At 43.0% G+C, this 18,850-nt stretch overlaps 2 protein-coding genes across 2 annotated transcripts; both read right to left on the reverse strand.

The window, feature by feature from the left end:
- Positions 1 to 1,450: 1,450 nt before the first annotated feature.
- On the reverse strand, positions 1,451 to 12,255 carry LOC120896572 (nose resistant to fluoxetine protein 6-like). The gene is made up of 12 exons (XM_040300786.1): positions 11,891 to 12,255; positions 4,847 to 5,004; positions 4,509 to 4,655; positions 3,717 to 4,011; positions 3,286 to 3,649; positions 3,024 to 3,192; positions 2,733 to 2,812; positions 2,540 to 2,653; positions 2,332 to 2,482; positions 1,937 to 2,266; positions 1,755 to 1,869; positions 1,451 to 1,685 (listed from the first exon to the last, which is right to left on the reverse strand). Exons 1-12 carry the CDS (start codon positions 12,030 to 12,032, stop codon positions 1,624 to 1,626), a joined length of 2,127 nt encoding a protein of 708 aa, XP_040156720.1. The 5' UTR covers positions 12,033 to 12,255; the 3' UTR covers positions 1,451 to 1,623.
- Positions 12,256 to 14,472: 2,217 nt separating this feature from the next.
- Positions 14,473 to 18,574, reverse strand: LOC120895005 (nose resistant to fluoxetine protein 6-like). The gene is made up of 10 exons (XM_040297967.1): positions 18,541 to 18,574; positions 17,329 to 17,483; positions 17,115 to 17,261; positions 16,870 to 17,032; positions 16,664 to 16,795; positions 16,406 to 16,599; positions 15,533 to 15,705; positions 15,297 to 15,465; positions 15,038 to 15,231; positions 14,473 to 14,962 (listed from the first exon to the last, which is right to left on the reverse strand). Exons 1-10 carry the CDS (start codon positions 18,572 to 18,574, stop codon positions 14,473 to 14,475), a joined length of 1,851 nt encoding a protein of 616 aa, XP_040153901.1.
- Positions 18,575 to 18,850: the final 276 nt, after the last annotated feature.

The following is an 18,850-nucleotide window of genomic DNA, read 5'->3' on the forward strand; positions in this document are numbered from 1 at the left end:
GAGCGCTAGCTCAAGGCGATGATTTTCCCCGTGTATAACGGAGGTGACGTAGGAAATGATAAACAGCCACAGCACGGTCATTGCCACCGCTAGCCAGATGCTGAAATTTTTACAATCTATCTGCCCGCTGCGGCCGCTCAGACTTCGCTCTTCGTCGCCCCGGTACGACGACGTCCGTTGGCGTGTTTTTCTGCAAAAAAAACAAATAATAGGAAAGTGTATCGGAATCCACACCACACGTTATCGCGAATGAGCCGCCTGAGACAGGCGGTGTGATAAAGGCCCCTTCACCTACCTGCGGACCTTCCGCTTTCGCTGTGACACCACCTCCGCCAGCTCGAGATCGGACAGGCTCTTCGAGTCGTCGGACAGCTGCAGCAGCTTGAACGATTCGTTCTTCTGGTCTCCCTTCATCTTGATCGTATTGCTATTCATGGCCGGAATACATTGGATTTATTGACTGCCTCTTTCACCCTCTCCTCGCAGAATCCGAGCCGAGACAGGGCAGTTTTGCCTGTCGTGTCCCTGGCCGGATCGTGCTTATTCCTAACGCTACACACTATTGCTTATCGGAGCAAATCACAGCACTGGGCGCCACACACTGCTGCAGCGGGTGGGCATGTTGGAAGGCAAGAATGAATTGAACCCGATTGAATGAAGATAACACTGATAACTGACCACGGAAAAACGCACCAGTCACAAACGACCTTCCGATGGACGGACGGGGATGATGATGCCGCCGAGGAAGCAAGTGGCAGCTGCCGTCATAAGAACACTTTCATCGCCACCGGAAGGCACACCGCACTTCGGGTCGCACTTTACCCGGCCAAGCGCCACCGGTTTGTTTTGGAAGGTTGCAAAGGAAGCGGTTCCCGTCTTTATTTATGTAACCTTCATGACCCGACCTCGGCGGCGATGGTACAGGTAACGCCAACCGTGCGTGTGTGAAGGCTCAGAGCGATGGATATGTTTTAATTCTAGAAGTTCCACGATACAAGCGGTACGGTCACACGCGTTTTGCTGGCAACTTGATGCCTCGAAGGGACAGCGAATTAATTAAAACGCGCGAATGGGGGAACAAAAACCGACGACAAAGCGGAGAACGAAACCAATCAAAACAAAAGCTGTCCCTCTCCGTTGACAGCGGCAGCCTGCAGAACTCGAGCGGGGGCTGTAAACGCACTGACAGCGCACTGAAAACCGGTTTCTACGAGCTCGCCAACGCTCCAAATCGGTGCGAATTTCTCTCGCTGGCGATGCTTTTTGTAAGCAGTTGTGACGTTTCGAGCGAGGAGCTGCGGATAGAAAATTTAAATGAGCGGTTAGTAAGGAGTTTTATTTTATTCTTTTTACTTTACCATTTTAATTCGTTTTGACAGGGATATTACTTTCAATTATAAAAACGAATTTTAGGAAAGAATAGTACCACCGTTTAAAAAATTTAAACAGCTTTTCAGTTTTCATATTTGTACCAAAATCCTTTATTTTAATCATTATTTCTTAGGCTACGTTCACAAGGAGCATGTGTTTTGAGTATTGCTATAAATTCAGCGTTAAAATATCGCCTCTAAAGTTAAATTAGAGTCTAAATTAGTTGTGCCAAGTGTAGCGTATTTGGTCTCATTAGGCGGACGGTGGACTAATATTATTATTCTCTCGCGGTGGTTCAGGTTTCGAATGTTTTTCTGTAAAAGATATGTAAAATGTGTTACATTTTTTCCATCAATTTAGCTTCACTTTATCTCATTACTTACCCAACTGTTTCGATAGCAAGTGCTTTTGTAGGGCGGAGATGGGAAATTCTAGCGTGAGAGCAACAATTGCCCCCAGAATGTACGACGCCACTATTACCGAAATTACTTTTGTGTACTGAAAAGAGAAGAGCAAAACTGTTTACTAGAGCGTTCGATCGATTATTGTCTTCACCCTAACTAACCATCGACACGTGGCTGAAGTACGCGATGTCCCGCGTGCCGTAGAAGAAGTTCTTCAGGAAGAACACGTGACTGATGTACGCACAGTACGTCAGGCGCCCCAGCGGTACGAAGAGCGGGAAATTGACCACACTCTTTATGAACCGATTGTAGTTGTAGATGATACCGTACAGAACGATCGCACCAAACAGTGCCCAGGCGTTTTTGTGCAGCGGGAAGAACAGCGCAATCCACATTGAGGGCTTTTCAAAGTTGTACGAGTAGAAGATCATGCTGAGCATGAGCGTAAGAATGCCGCACGGCACCGTCATGTACCAGAGGAACTTAAGGAACTTTTGAGGAAGAAATAGATTTGATTAATGAAAAAGTTAGCACAATCGGTATCTTGCATACTTACGCCAGATCGATTGCCCTTGTTGTCGGAGGTACGCACGCGGTAATACAGATATCCGTAAACTACGCCACCGATGTAGCAGCCAATGTTCGTATGGAACGGTATGTAGATCTTGTGGTACATCTCATCGAACCAATAGATAAATCGTTCCGCCCTGTGAAATTTATTATATTAAATTTAACACGAATATATATCTCAATTCAATACTTACTGCAAAGTGACGACAAACACTCCATCGAAGTGCTTGAAGTAAACGACCAGCGCCGGTATCAGGATGGCCACCACACCGGAAACGCTAAAGATGTGTACGACATACTTTTTGTATCTGCAATGAATTTGATTGAAACGGGCACCTATAATAAAGTATGTATTCCTTTAATTAAACGTTATATGTCTAGACATACTTCGTCACAGCCACGAGAATAATAAGCCCCACAGTGAACAGCTGATAGTCACAGGCCAGGTACCACGCTTGCTGAAGACACTGCAGAAGGAATAAAAAAGGGTTCAAATAATTATTCACGAAGCAATTCTCATCACTTTGCTAGGATTGGATTCCACGACGAAAACTGATACGATCATTAACAAGACACTTCAGATATGTTTTTATACTACAAAAGGCTAATAAACTCCAGGTACGAATTGCCCAGGAAATCCCACACTATGACTCATCGTTAGCATTCATCCCCACCTACCGGTTCGTCCGCGTTGACGTAGTTGTTCACGTACAGCAGATTGGTCCACCAGTTGCGCCGGCAAAAGTTACGTTCCACCTCTGCCCCACGTGGCCACAGCGGACCATCCTGTAGCTTCGGCAACCAGGTTGCATGGAGCAGCAGAATAAACGCGTACGCAGGAGTAAGCCTGTTCAACAAAAGACCACACAGAACATGCTTGAACTACCTTCGCGACTCGATCTAATTAATGGCCGTGCCATCTACTCCCACCACTACCTACCGGATGTAACGATAGCCAACCGTCACTAATATGGCAATCCAGCTGATGCGCTTCATCTTCGCCTGCGTGGTGCAGAAGTGTATGCTGAGCAGGAAACCGCTCATCTCGAAGAACGACTGCACGATGATCGACCCATTAATTAGCACGTGGCCAAGCGGGGAGTAGTACTCGGCTTCCCGGTCCTGTGTGTTGGCGAACGAGCTTGCCGTGAACAGATCACCACAATGGCCGACCACCACCAGGCAGAAGGTAAAGAATCGGATCGCTTGGAAAAACTTCAAATCCTCGTTCAGCTGATCCTTCGAGCGAGACACAAGCCGGTACCAGTTGCGGACGAGCGAGAATGAGGTAAGAACCATTGTTTCTACGGTGAAGAAGAGGGCCTCGTTAGTATGGCTGAGATAAATGCTTCTAGCAAGAGAGCAACTTACTTCGACACGGTAGATCCTTTTTGTAGTGCTCGTTACCAAGCTGCTTGCTTGTGTAGTGATCGTACCACGTTGAGCTGATCACAAGCAGCGCGATCAGGGCCGTGATGATCAGGAAGCTAATGTCCAGCCCATCCATCGGCACGGTACGCTTGGGACCGGTGCAGTACTCGATTTCGGTGTAGCCGGACAGATTGTACTGCTGGCGAAGCGCATAATTCTGACAGATGTTAATCAACCGTCCGTACCGCTCACGATCACCGCTCACATTGTTGAATGCGTCCGCGTTAATGATGTACTGTGGATGAAATAGTGTGAAGGATGAAGTAGAAAATGGACAAGCTGTATTAGACTGACTGGAGCCGGCACAATGAATAGAGGGACTGAGATTAACGAGTCTTGGAGATGATCGTTTTATGAATGAAGTATGAGTATTACGATCAGGTGGTGGGACTAATCCGACTTAAAAAAAAATAGAATATACGCGTATCAGATAATGTTAATATTTGAAAAACAGACTATGAAGTGGCGATCATGTGCGATCTTTACACAAACAAATGAACCTTAAATTGATTAATTATATGTCATGTCATGCTGACGTGCAAACAGCCCGCCAGCATGGTACTTTCCCGATCGTCAACAGAATCCGGCCAGCTTGTTTGGCTAGCAAACAAACCAGACGCCTATCAGAGCTGCTGTAATTTGTTCAAGATGAATGAATTGATTGACGAACCGTTGGGGTGTTAAACCACCACCTGTTGCTGACTAATAACACCGCATTGCAGCGATACTCACCGGAAAGGGAATGTCAAACTTGCCGACGTACAGCGCATCCGCCGTCTGCCCGTCCAGCGACTGTACCAGCTGGCGGCAGCGTTCGATGCAAAAGCCACGATCCAGATGATCGTGACGAAAGTGTCGCTTGGTATCGTTTGAGAAAGTCTACAGAAATTCCAGAAATAGACAAAAAAAAAAAGAATCATAATGGTATGTAAATGATTTCGCTATCAACCAGCTGCTGCGCGCGGTCAAGTTCAAGCGTAACCGGATGGTTGGTCTGGTTTTTTTCTTGTGTGGGTGGTGGATGAGATCCATAAGGTTGCTATCCTTGCCCTCTCGCACCGGCGACATACCTCGATGAGTCGCCATAGGCTCGACTCTTGATCCGGTTTGATGACCGTTCGTGCGACACAGTAAACGGCATCGTCTGCTAGGGCGAGCGGGGCCTGTGCCACGCACCGGTCGTAGTCATCGTACTCGTAAATCTTTGGCATGCGATAGTATTCATCCACTGCGAGGAGAAGAGAGAGAGAGAGAGGAGGAGGATAGGAGGAATTAATAGATGGATTCAAGATATGCAAACAAGCGTGTAGTGTGACCATTAGGAGGGACGTTCGCTAATCTCACGATATTGTACTAATTGATTCGCGCCACGGTGATCGATGGTGTATAACAGAGTGTGACAGAGTGCGCGGAAGCTACAATCACACGAGTTCAAGGTTGAAGTTCAAAAGTGTTACAATCCCCATACGGTACACAAATTCAATTGGAGCGACAACTTCCTTGTACTACATCTCATTAATCTCCTCTACAAACCGAACTAGGTTTGTGGGTCTTACTATGATGATGCAACCAAGTCCCGCTAGGCTATCGCAAACTGTCCCCAGTAAACGCAGGTCTACCAGACAGCGCATATCAGACCCCTCATATGACTCTCCAGGGCATAAACACGTCTCTGCCACGCTCAGCTACCGGTCCGGGTGCGCGTGCCGGCTGTTAAACCAGTTTTATAACCCATCACGACTGCAGGGTCACGATCATCTTTTCGTCTCGTCGGAAGAGAAGGGCCTGTCTCTTGCAGTGTTTGCAAAGGAAAAGTACAATTATTTACTTTTGGAAAGGGTTTGACATGATCTTGCTCAGATGTCTATTGCATCGAAGGAATGCGAATGTTGAGGATATGAGATTTTGATGCAAATATCCTCGAAGAGATCATAAGAACGTTTGCTATTTCCTTGAAGATCGGTTGTTATTCTCCGTACATCTAAACAAAAAGTCTTTCTATAAGACAATGTTATTGTGAGTATTTAAAAGATCACGTGACTAGGTCATCACCTAAAGATGATCTCATTGAAGCATTAAGCGAATAATTACACCGGTGTCGAACAATTTACCCTTTATATCACTTAATTGATTAATGAATCCCATCCACGATCGTTTGTTTTTCCCCTCTGCATCCGTACCATTTAGAATAACTTAATCCACTGACATCCCCACTTGAACCTGGTAGGTGTTTGTTTGTCTATTCGCCTCCCCCCATTGTTTCATCATGCCATTCTAGACCATTTGGGGAGTTCCCCGGGATGCAGCAAAAAAATATCGTCGCTGGAATTAGTTTCACTCTGGTTTGGTCGGAAAACCTGTTCCTTGTTGACGGTTTGTGCACAAGGAAGATATCTCGGCGCATCCATGGAAGGTGATTTATCTTTGTTACACTGTGCATAACAAAGGTGAGCCGTGGCTGTGATGTGATGCGTTGAAATGGGATCCATTTAACCGGGAGTGACCGGCGGTAATCGCGGTTAGATAGGGTTGGTTATGGGTTAATCGATCGATCGGAAGGTAAATGGAAGTTATAGAACAAAGGCACATATTTTAAATAACGATGTAGTTTATTCCAGCAGGAATTACTATTATTCGTTTTCTTTCAAGGGCGTTTCAAGTCATAATATAAGATAGTCCTAATTTTGACAGTATGATTTACATTTTGAGCATCCTGCATTCCAACGATCTCCTAATACTTTAAACACTCAGCAAATCTTCTCCCTGAACTACGTTCTAAAACCTAAAACAATGGTTTCATTGTGACTATATCACATAACATTTGCATACATCTGTGTGGTTTAATTGTCAGGATGGTTTTTATTACCACCATACAGTAGCCGGAGTAATTGCAGCATCCGCTGGTGCTTATTAGCGTTTTACGACCACCACAGTTGAGTAATGATCGTCAATCTGAAATTTAAAACACTGCACGATCGACATACTACCTACTTCATACATTGTTTTTTTTCCTGCTTTTAGAACCTTCTAGACAAACTTAGGTGTGGTATCGTTGCTTTTTTCAATTTTTGTGACTAAACCCATCCCTTAGCCTGGACAAGAAATCTACACACCTAAAAACGGCCAAAAACAGATCCCCCTAAGATATAGGTTTATCTGTTACCAGGTGGAACCGTCTGGTCCACGTGAATTTTATGACCCACGAGTCAGCGAATGCGATTTGCTCGCAAAACAGGTTTAATTCGCTTCACCATCTTTCGCGTAAAGCATTTGACTCTCTTTTTCCCCAAATTCAAAAGACACAATTCTGCCCAGAAATGTTCCTGTTCCGCAGGTGATCTCCTAAGGGCTAACCATGGTTTTGCATATCTTTACCAGTATGATCACCTTCAGTCTGGTCCGAACTGGTTCTGGTGATGGTTCTTCTTTCTACACTCTTTGTACAGCATCTACACGTGGTCAGCTTGGACCACATGTCGCCATCAACCTGTCGGTGGCGGTGTTGGTGTTAGAGAAAGAAGATCTTCATTTTTTCCCCCTGATTTGCAAATTGCAAAAGTATGTTCCACGAGCTGGGAAAACCGTTTTATTTGCTTGTAGGAGCACACAAACTAGGACGCAAAGTACATCTTCCAGTGTAATTGCACGAGTATCCCATCATTAATATCACTCGGAAAGCATCTTGATGGTTGGAACCGGTTCTACTGAGGTTAGTTAGATTTATTGCAGCGCTTGCTTTCCGGGTTTCCCTCTTCACGCCGGAGACATCAACTCCGTTCCATTCAGTCACTGTTTTTCTTATCTTCAAAAAGTCTACAATTTCCCGTTTAAGACTTGTAATGAAGTGACAAGTCTTACAGCACTTTTTAATAGCAACCCTTAACCATCAATCACTACAGAAGTCGTTCCGCTAGCCAACGACGCCCATAGTTTGGATGGCTTTCATTATTTGACTTAACGACTATGTGTGACTCTGGTGAAGTGATCATTCCACGTCACACTGGATCGATTCTGGAACAAGCTGAGATGTCAATGAACTTACAACCCTCTCTGAAAAATGCTAATTGTTTTAGAGACAAAATGAAGCGTCTCAGTAGCTATCGCCAGTATGTCTCTTTTTTAGGAAAGATCCTCCTTTTACCATTTGAATTTCCAATATCCGGATGGAGTCGGTTTGGGAAACGATTTTAACACCTGCCGGGTGCAAACCTGTGTGACATAACACATCCATCCCAAGAATGGAAGGAATGCCCGCTAGTGGAAGCTTCTACTACGTTAGCTTAGCAGGCAAAAAGCGCTGTAGAAGCTTCCATCCCACTGCTAATTAGAACATCGTGGTTAAGGTGATCGATGTGCGTTTCCTCTTTGGATGATCATCTCACACTGAACGGACTGACCGTATGGTATACCGTTTGATGTGCAAATGAAAACACATAAAATCTTCTCACCAATCTCCGCACGTCCCATTGATGGATGATTCTTGAACGTTGATATCGTGTCTTCTAAACAATACCCCACCCCGCTTTTGTTGTATTATTTTGGAAGGTAAAAACGATGCGCTTAAAACAACACACGTTGAAAACACTTCGAAAAGCACAAACGCGGCGCAAAATGTAAACCAGAAGGGGGATGGGGAGTCAGAATAGCAGAACAGGAATTAAATAACTCCACACCTTAATGGGGAGAACGCGCGCTGAATTCAACCGTGCCGTTAGGTGCCGTGTGTGGTCCGGTGTGATCCGATGTGGTTTAGTTTGAACCGAAATCCTAAAACTGTGGCGACACTTTTTGTAAACCAAAGCCGTGTAGGTGATGTGTTGGTGATACGAACGCGGGCATAATGTTGCGAAAGGGGAAGTGTGTGAATCACTCACAATGGTGGCGACTGATCACGACGGTTGCCGGTTTGTTTTGCTTCCGGCTGCTGATATGCATTGTAATTTGCTAGCATAATATAATGCGTTGCTTAAGAGGTGGTGAATAGCTTAAGAAAATGTGTTTGATTTTAAAAGGGCTCAGAGTAACTAATGGTTAAAGGTGATAAGGGTTTGAATAGTAATTTGACACAGTTACTTTAACATTAACTCGTGTACAAATTGGACTTATTTCAAGTTTGTTGGATTTTATTATACGAAGGTTGTTTGTTCTCATGCTTATTATGATTTTTTTTTATAAAACGATATAAAGTCTAAGATAAAGTAATCACAATAAATAAATATCTAGAACAGTAAAACACAACAGAAAAAACACAATAAAGATCAAGTGTTAGATACTATGTAGTGAAGAATAACATCATCAACACAATCACAATGAATAAAGACCTGAAGCAGTAAAACAAAACAGAAAAAGAAACACAACTTAGATCAAATAACGGATGAAATAAAGCGACAAATAACACAAAAATACTAAAAAATATAGTATGACTAGTTGTAATGAATGTAGAAACTTCCTGAATCATAGCCCGTTTTCCAAACAAATTACTCTCACAGGTGCTTGTTAGCGATTGCAACGTTAGCCACAAATCGTTTTCGTGTCTAAACGCATCCGTGCAAAATCCGTTAATTAAATGATTTCTCATCTGCACGTCAGTAGAAACCACCCATGCAGCAAAGTCAAACAGCATCCCTGAGGGAGAACCCCATTCTAGCCAAACAAACCGGCGGCAATCGGATAAGGTTCCGGGGATCCTTGTCTATAATTTTAGCACCCGCCCATTAAAAAATGGGTGGAATTTTTTCCCCTCACATCAATTCCATCAATGAAACCAATCATGTCTGGGGCCGTAGGTGAGTTGCTGCCCACACTCATTGTCTAGCGATGAGCCGTGTCGTAATCGATGAGCAATGCAGACAGCACAGCTCAACACAGCATTGGCATCCTACATGCAACTACGTGCCAAAGATAGGCAAGATAGGCATTTATATTAGGTAATTGTTTCGGGCTTGGAGGAGGCTTGTCCCAGCGCCACGCGGCACTGTGTGACCGGAATTAACAAAGCTCGATAAATCCGAGCACGCATCAAACCTGGCTTCGAAAGGGTGGAGGATCAGTAAGCAGGTCAACGGTTGCATTATATTGCTCTTCTTTAGCATTTAGTGCGTAAGAGAAAGAGTGCGAGGTCCACTATTTCAATGCGACAAAGTGACGCTCTTAACCTAATTGTGACTTTTATTCGACTCGATCGTGTCGCCCTTGACCTTGGCTGCGTAGCGCCGCGTTGGTCACATTACACATAAGGGTGATAATTTACATTTTCAAAACCCTTCCCGGCTTATCAATTTTCTCACCAATTCAAGTAAATGTATTCTCGTTTTTGGACGCTTAACTTCGAAAACGGAAGAAAAATATAAAAACGATACGTTTATTCGTTTGTTGATTTATGGTTTATGCAAGCTGATTGATGCTGATTGCAGTGCCGCAGTGTTGCTTTGCTAATGAGCAGCAAATAGCTGTGCCCACTGTATCTATCACAATAGTACTGTTCCGTTCGGGCTACCGTGAGCCCTTAAGGGGCCTATAATCGCAGGTCGAAGTCATTAACACGTTCCCCATACACACCACATCGCCCGCGCGGTATGGTTGAGATGATGTGCAATCAGTCGTAAAATGAAGACATCTCGCTCGTGAGTTCAGAATCGCCAACGAGTTGTGCATCGACAGAACTCTCGCTGACAGTCAATGGTGGGAAATTATGAAAATATAAAAATGAAACCGTATATCGCACAAAAGGTTCCAACGAATGCGAAGTACTGCAATTTGTATGTTAATGAAGCATTCCGAGATTCCGGAAGCGCGTAGCCTAAAAAACCCGTTCACCTGTAAGGAAGTGGCACATTCCTCTATTGATCCGTTTTATTAGGCCCGTAAAGCGAAGGTCTCTCCTCTGCCGGCAAGAGCGGAGACCGACGCGATAGTGCGGTTCATGCAGAACTATAAAAAAAACCTCCGCCACAAATATGCTATCTAAACAGAAGCATACGCAACATGGGAAAATTGGACGGGCGAGTAAACAACGGTATGAGTAATGCTTGTGGTAGAGCAAATTGCGTATCACAGCTAGATGAAGAAAACCCAACGACTGATCCATTAGTGTGCAAAAGCTGCTATCTTAATCCGGAATTGAAACTTAATATCGAGACCCAACGTAAGCAGGGTAAACAACCACACCCGGGAGCACGATTTGGGGTGGAAAATGTAAAGCGAAAGAACGCCACGTTTAGAATATTCTACGCGTGTAAAAGCGTAACAGAATGAACCCCCTTTTTCGCCGCTTTACAGTAAACAGCATCACCAAATTTTCGTAAACACATCGGTTCTTCTTGATGGTTTGACATCGTTTTGAGCTTGACATAAATTAAAACCTTCTCTTGTGCGAGACACCGGTTCCATTAGCACAGAGGAAAACGAATAAGCGCTGGCCGCGAATCTGCACGAGAATCGGCTCAGCTGGCGAAATTTGGTTAATTTGTCGTTGGGTTGAAATGTAAAGCTCTTGGCTTTATGGGTGCTGTTTGATCATAAAATGAATGCAAAATTTTATTGCTATAAATTTATACAAAAGGTAATCGTTTTCTAATAACATGAAAATAATTTGGAATACATTTTTTTTTTCATAAATATAGGACTTTCGTGTTTAAAATAAATCATAGCTTTTCATGAATTTGAATCTAACAAATTAACGATTTAAGGTAATTTTAGTCTACTCTTAAATCCACTAAACACACTTCAAATGTTCTTAAAAAATCACTATCTTTTTTTCTTGTTTGGACGTTAGTTTGAGAAAATTAATAAAACATTTCAAATGTATTCAATACAGATTAAACGTTTTCAACCATGTTTCCCGCATCAGCTCTGTATCAGCGAATGCGTCCAAAATTAAAATATGTTTATTTGCTTTTAACGACTATCAGAAACTGATAGCACGTATAAGAGCCAGCTTTCACTCCCAATGTCATGCTTTACTTTCCAATCCTTTGAAGACACTTCTAGATGCTATTGGAATTTGTTTTGCGTTCCTTTTAGGCATTGGGTTTCTCCTTCACTTATAGAAACATGCCACAAGTATATTTGCACAAACAATGTAATATTAGAACAGATTTTTTTTGAACACTTACATTGCACGAACTCAGCCCCACTGTGTTGTACAAACGCTGCCATTAGCAGCACGGCGAATAGCCAAACGATAGATCGGGAAGCCATTTTCGATTGGATCACAATTTTGTACATTTTTCCCCTCATCACCACATCACTTTCCATGCCAACTGAGCCTCAACCTCACTATTCGCTCAAACGCTTCACTGTTTATTATTCCACTGTCACACACAGCCACAGTAATGTAACAATTTATAATCACACGGTTACAAGCTAAATCAAACTATTCGCCCCTCGAGCTCTAATACCATTCAGTTTCTCCCGACGTGCGATCGTGCGAATGCTCCGGACTCGACTGACGCTTGCCGATCTGTTCCAGTGGCGTTTTGGTTAGAATCACCCTTCGCGTATCCCTATCGGTGTGCTATATACATCGGTTGCGAAAGCGATCCCGCCACCGCAGTGAAGATGGGCTGCGATCAAGTGACAACGCGCTGCGGTACGCGTGAGCTGAGCGATCGTGTGGCGTGGAAATTCAAACGAACGGACTGTACGGTGAGATGGTTCTCACACTCGCCCCTGTGTGAGTGGTGAGCAGTGAGATAGCTTTGTGAGTTCTCCACGTGTTTGCACGGTTCGTTTCAACCGAAAAGGTATATACGAATGGGGTGTTATCAATTCAAAACATTTTTATGGGATTTTTTTTGAACTAATGAAAATAATTTCAAGAGTTTAATGTTGGTTTTGAGAATGTTTTTACAAACCGATAAATACCCCAAATATGGTATTAACACAATCGATTAATCAATTAATCGATCAATTCAATCAGAATATGACGCTACAAAGAACTAGTAAAAAATAATTAATAATTAAAAATGCACTCCCTACTTTTCCCCGTCATACCAAACCGCTAACACCGAGTCGCCGGGCTCGCCAGCTGTATCGTCACTACGATGACTTGCACATTTGGTGCTAATTTATGGGTGGAATATCCGGCGAAAAGAAAAATATTTGAATAAATAAAAAAAAGACAGAATGAATGAATTTCTTTGTGTTGAGGATGAGTATTTGTTGTTTCGATTTTTAGTCTCCACATGAAACTGAACATACGGTCGGAGGCATCCGATCAAATTGAAATGGTTCGTGCAATCATTCGTAGGTTAGAAATTGCACTATAATATCAACGTCCAGTACGGTAGCGCGATATAAATTCAGGCGATAATTGATACCGTAAGCATCCAATTTTCTGCAAACTGAAGAAGAAGTAATGAAAAAGAAGGTCAAGAGGGTTCAAATCGGATGCACAGTTTCACAGTAGCAGCGTCAACAACACCGCTCGAAAAGTGTAACGAACGCTAATTGATGAAATGGTGATGCACGATTGACCCTGATACTGATCGCGTCCTTGGGACGGCGTTTGGTCGTTAGATTGTGTTTGATAACGAACAGAGATCGTCGCTCCTAGCTCATAATCGGACACGAAAAGAACGTTAATAGAGTATAGTGTAAGAACAAATTAAAATAAATTGAAATTATTATTCATCCTGCACGCGTTTACACCCAATAAAGCCCATTCACGTCACTGAAGTTCGCTGCAACAAATGCGAACATAGAAGAATAGGATTGATTGTTTACAGCTAAGAATTGACCTTTGTGGTGTGTTCTATCACTGAGTCAGCATGGTGCGTAGGAGCTCACTCAAGCCCGGCATAACGGCAACCCATAGGATCCGGATGATATTGTTTACGAAAGAAAGAAAAAAAGCAGAACCAGTTTTCCCACCGTACGAATATTTTTGCAACACAAGAAAGAACTACACAAAAACAAAAATCCCCGTTCGATTCGGTTTCTGCGGAAAGGTTCGTCGTGTGTCGCTGCGCTCAAGTCTTTCGGTTTGGCTTCGGCGCGCCGCACTGTTATGGATTTTATTGCTGCACTCGCACACATTCCGCGTGGAACGAACCAATCGGGGATACTTGATGCCCGTGACGTCAAACGAAAAGACGGAGCGGGGTGAAAGTTACGATGTTTATCGGGACAGTTTTCTTTCGTGGTTATGTTGGTGTTTTGGTTTTTAAAATCTCCTACCATGGTTTTGATTTTGTTTTGGTCTTAAAAATGCAAACGAGTTATTGATGATTCACACTAAGAATGATTTATTTGTATCTAAATAAACAGAATGATGCACTTTAAATTAGTGTTGCTAATTGGACAAACTTTTGAATTGTTTCTGATGAATATGAGATATACAAAATGTACTCATGCCGCTTATAGTTCACTTTGCTTCCCAGCAAGACCAGGGTTGATTATCGTTTGATTGGTACCATTGGTTCCACTTTCTCGATCTGCATGGCTCATTTTTTGCTCTATGGGAGACGTAATAAAAATGCAGATATAGTGGCAATTACTAAACAATATCTTTCGCCTACCTTTAAAGCTTCCAAATAGATGATTCTGTAGCGCAGTAGTGGGGAGCTCAATGAGCAGACAAAGCACCAATGCCATTAGGCAGGACATAACCGTTGCTCCAAACACCAGAGAAAGCTGTAAGTGCAAAGAGATCGATAGTAAGTATCAATATGACCTCATTCGCCCGCCTGCCCGTCTACTTTACCGTCAGTAAGTCACTGTAGTGAACCGGTCCGCGTGCACTGAAAAACATGAGGAGCATCACGAACGGATGCACCAGAAACGCACCGTACGACAACCGTCCAAGCGGTTCAAAGAACGGATAGTTTAGCACACGTTTGAACACCCCATTCACACCGTAAATCAGGCCCAGAATCACGATCCCTGTACCGATGCCGTACAGATTCTTTGACACGACAAAGTACGCAGCCATCCAGACCGATGGCGTGGGGAAGTCATTCACGTAGAACATGTAGGACGGCAGCATCGAGAGGAATACGATCGCGAAGGTAAGAAACCATACGGCGCGAAATACTTTACTTTGCGCCAGATTGATCGACCGCTTCTGCAGCTCGTTGTAGATAACGCCCGTCAGCACGCCCTGGATGTAGTTGCCGAAGTTGATGTGCGTCGGGATGTATGATTTCAGGTAAAACTTGTCGTACCAAAAGATATACCGTTGGGCTCTGCGTTGTGGAATGAGTTGACAGATAGTTTGAGTGGTTAGTTTCATCTCCTAGTGCATTACACGATCATCTTACTCTAAAGTGATAATGTACGTTCCCTCTAGCTTTTGGTAGTAGATGAAGAGCGCGGGAATGACGTAGCCTGCAAGCAGCACCAATCCCAGTATAAGGACCTTTGCACGGGGGATCTTTACGATCGTAACCAGCACGATCAGTGCGATGATGAATATTTGAAACTCGGCACCAAGGTACCATGCCTGCTGGACACACTAGAGAAGGAGGAAGGAATTTTCAAGTAGGCACAAAACGAGCTTTTCTCCACACACGAGCTTACTGGCTCATCAGCATGTACGTAGTTGTTGATGTACAGTAGGTTCGTCCACCAGTTCCGGCGGCAGAATGTTTGCTCCGTTTCGGCGCCCCAGCGCCACAGTGGGCCAGTTTGCAGCTTCAACAGCCACGTGGCATGCAGCAATATCACGAACGCATACACCGGTGTTAATCTGAAATGTTTTGGATAATATGAACTAGACTATAAAATATACTGAAAATAATAAAACGTCTCCTCACCTAACGTAACGATAGAGGATCGCGAATGGAATGTACAGGAAGCTGACTTTTCCCTTCCGCTTCTCGGTAAAGCTGCAAAACTGTATCGCCAACAGTGCGCCACTTATGCCGAGAAACGTTTGCGTGAACTGTGCTCCGTTCGTGAGAATCATGCTGCCCACGCTGTGCATTATCTTGCATAAACAAAGGCGCAAAAGCGTTGCAAGGGAGTATTGTACTATATACTTTTATTTTATTGTTTTGATATTTAAACACAGCGAAACCTCGAATAACGAGTTTAAACCGCATCTAACATAATATGCATCTAACAAATGAAAAATTTCTTCAACATACTTATAACTGGGGTATTTATAGTTTACTATTTTTTACCATTACTATTGATCTATTCTCTTTAAAAAGGGGTTATTTAAGGCTTTTGAAAATATTTCCAACAATTGCCAATTTCTACTGTTTTGTAAACGTGATTTGCACACCAGAAATGTTCGATAGATGTTCTTCAGCACGAATGAAATTTTCAAAGATTACGATAGTATTATTTGCATCAAATCTACAGCACTCGTCAATATACCCACACCCATGTACATCATAAAATTATACGACACTTCACATTATCACAAAAGCTCCAATATAACGATTTTTAGTATCAGAATTCTCATCTGTCTACGTGATAAGCAAAACTAAAGAAACGTCTAACGTTAACCAATCGCGATTTCACATCGGCATCAAAAAAGTGTATCAGGAACACAAACGATATTGCTGGTTATGCGAGATTTTACTCGTAAAGTCAGGTATTTGTTGAACTTACAGATTTGCTCGTTCTGCGAAAAACGGGGTACTCGTTATTAGGGGTTTCACTGCACTTTCTTAACTTACCCTTTCCAGCTTCTCCGTATCGGTGGTCGGTGTGACGGAAAGAAGCAGGGAGGCATGACCAAAAATGACCAGCGACATGGTGAGAAATCGAAACGGCTGGAAGAAGCGCAGCTTTTGGTTTAGTTCGTCCTTCGATCGCGACGTTAGCCGGTACCAGTTGCGTTGAATAGAGAAGGATACCCAAACCATTTTACCTTTGGAAGAAAAGAGTGAATTATCAGCTTAAAAATGCAAAAGAGCTTTACGATAATAGCATACGTTTGCTGTCCAACGGATGTCGGTAGTGGTCGGAGGTTCGTTTGTAGTTGATCGAGCTATCGTACCATGAGGAAAGCGTCACAAAGCATACAAGCGCGCATAGAACGATAAGGAAGGACATATCGAGTGCATCTGTAATTTGATCGATTAAGTAAGTAAATTAAAATTAACTTATTTTTTAGAGTTATTTATAGGCTATCTTTTACCTATAACAACCTCATCGGTGGATTTGTCACACGATAGTATCTCGGTATGAGCGACCAAACCGTACGTATCGTTAAGCTCCTTGTTGACGCAAATTACCAGAACATCGTGATAGGCCTCTCGGTACGTAGGAATGTTTTCCAGTATGCCATCATTGAATTTATACTGCAGAAAACATAGCGTAAAGAGGAAATTACATTCTATCCTATCATTTCTATTCCAATCCATCGCAACACCTTCATCATACCCGAACATCAATCGGGAATGGCTCCACCGTTAGTGCATTTCTTTCCGCTGGTGAGAGCTTTTCAATTGCTTTTTGACACCTTCTGATGCAAACACCCCATTTGAGCACTTGATGGTTATAGTGGCGCTTATAGTCGCTGGAAAACTTCTGAAAGGAAAGCAAAAAGATAGCATTGGCTTGGATTGATAACAGGTCTTCAAGCGCTCGACAATACCTCAATCAGCTTCCAAAGCTCAGACCGATTGTTGGGCTTCAGTACGACGGACAAAGCACAGTACACGCCCGGCGGTTCTCCCGGACCGGGTGATTCGAGACATTCGTCGTAATCATCCATCTGCCAGAGTTTCGGCATACGGTGATACTGTGATTCTGTGTAGAATGTGAGATTTAAGTTTATTTTTTGTTTATCGTTGGAAGGTCACACAAACCAGACGGTCACAATGGAGAGCAATCGACGTTGTAAGTGAAAGTAATGGAAATGAAGTAATATCGAAAGTGAAAGGAGACAAAAACATGTTGCCTCACTGTTGTGATACTTTTACTGAGTTCAAGGTTAATCGTTGTGAGAAGGTTTATTTAATATTACAATCAATTGTAAAACTAAGAGGACGTTTTAAAAATTATTAGAAATGCTAAAATATTTTCTCAAGTGTTTGAATACAGGGTTTTCGAGGATTATATAGACATGTTCAGCGAGTTGTAGATTCGTTCAGGCATATAATAGACTTTTTCAGCGAGATATAGAATTGTTCGGATGTAGGCGCAGACATGTTCGGTTATACTGTAGAGCTGTCACTTTCGTATCCCTTGGACTGCAGCTTGCATCATTCTCATCAGAAGGTAAACAAATGGTTTTCGAAAAAATATGCTTTTTTCAACTAATTTATGTATTAACCAGCTTGAGGAATGATTATTAGCTACTTTTAGGACTTTTAAGAATGAAAAATTGAACCCTGCGGCACAATGTGCAAACAAAACAAATGACAGCACTACCGAATCGCTGAACATGTCTACGCCTACTTCCGAACAATTCTATATCTCGCTGAAAGAGTCTATTATATGCCTGAACGAATCTACAACTCGCTGAACATGTCTATATAATCCTCGAAAACCCTGTAATGTTTTCACTAAACTATAACTTCTCGAAACACAATTCATACAAAGTCAGAGAGCTTTGCTTCATCACGGCATCACCAAACACGACTTAATAAGATTGCATCTCACTCTAAAACTCACTCTCTATAAATTCTCCATTCATTGGCACTACGAGCGAGCCACAGAGCAAACCGAAAAGCCAATGAAGATTCCCCATTTTCCCGATCTTAACTCAACCCCACAGCACTTCGTAATAGAATGGATCACTACACGCACGTTTTATCACAACAGCTATCCAGGCACTGTACTGCTACATTCGTGTCCTACTCACTTGACCGCTTTTCTGAAAGTGTCCTGACGATCATTCGTGAAAGCCGAACACACTCGCGTTCCCAGGCGCTCAGCTCCTGAGTTACCACTAAGGGTGCCTTCTAGGTTGTCGTCACAACAAACTGTACAGTTTATTCCCGAGTTTCAATACTGAGCTACGAGTAAATTAACAGAATTCGGACAAATTAAAACGATAACAAGATTGATAAAAGTAAGGCGGTGCTCATTACGTTACGGTAGCGTTATGCTTAACGCCTGTTTATTTATTTGTATGCCAGGGCAGCCTTTTTTTGTACTCCTAATTTAATTGC

The sequence above is a fragment of the Anopheles arabiensis genome, chromosome 2 (assembly GCF_016920715.1).
Source record: "Anopheles arabiensis isolate DONGOLA chromosome 2, AaraD3, whole genome shotgun sequence".
Classification (NCBI taxonomy): domain Eukaryota; kingdom Metazoa; phylum Arthropoda; class Insecta; order Diptera; family Culicidae; genus Anopheles; species Anopheles arabiensis.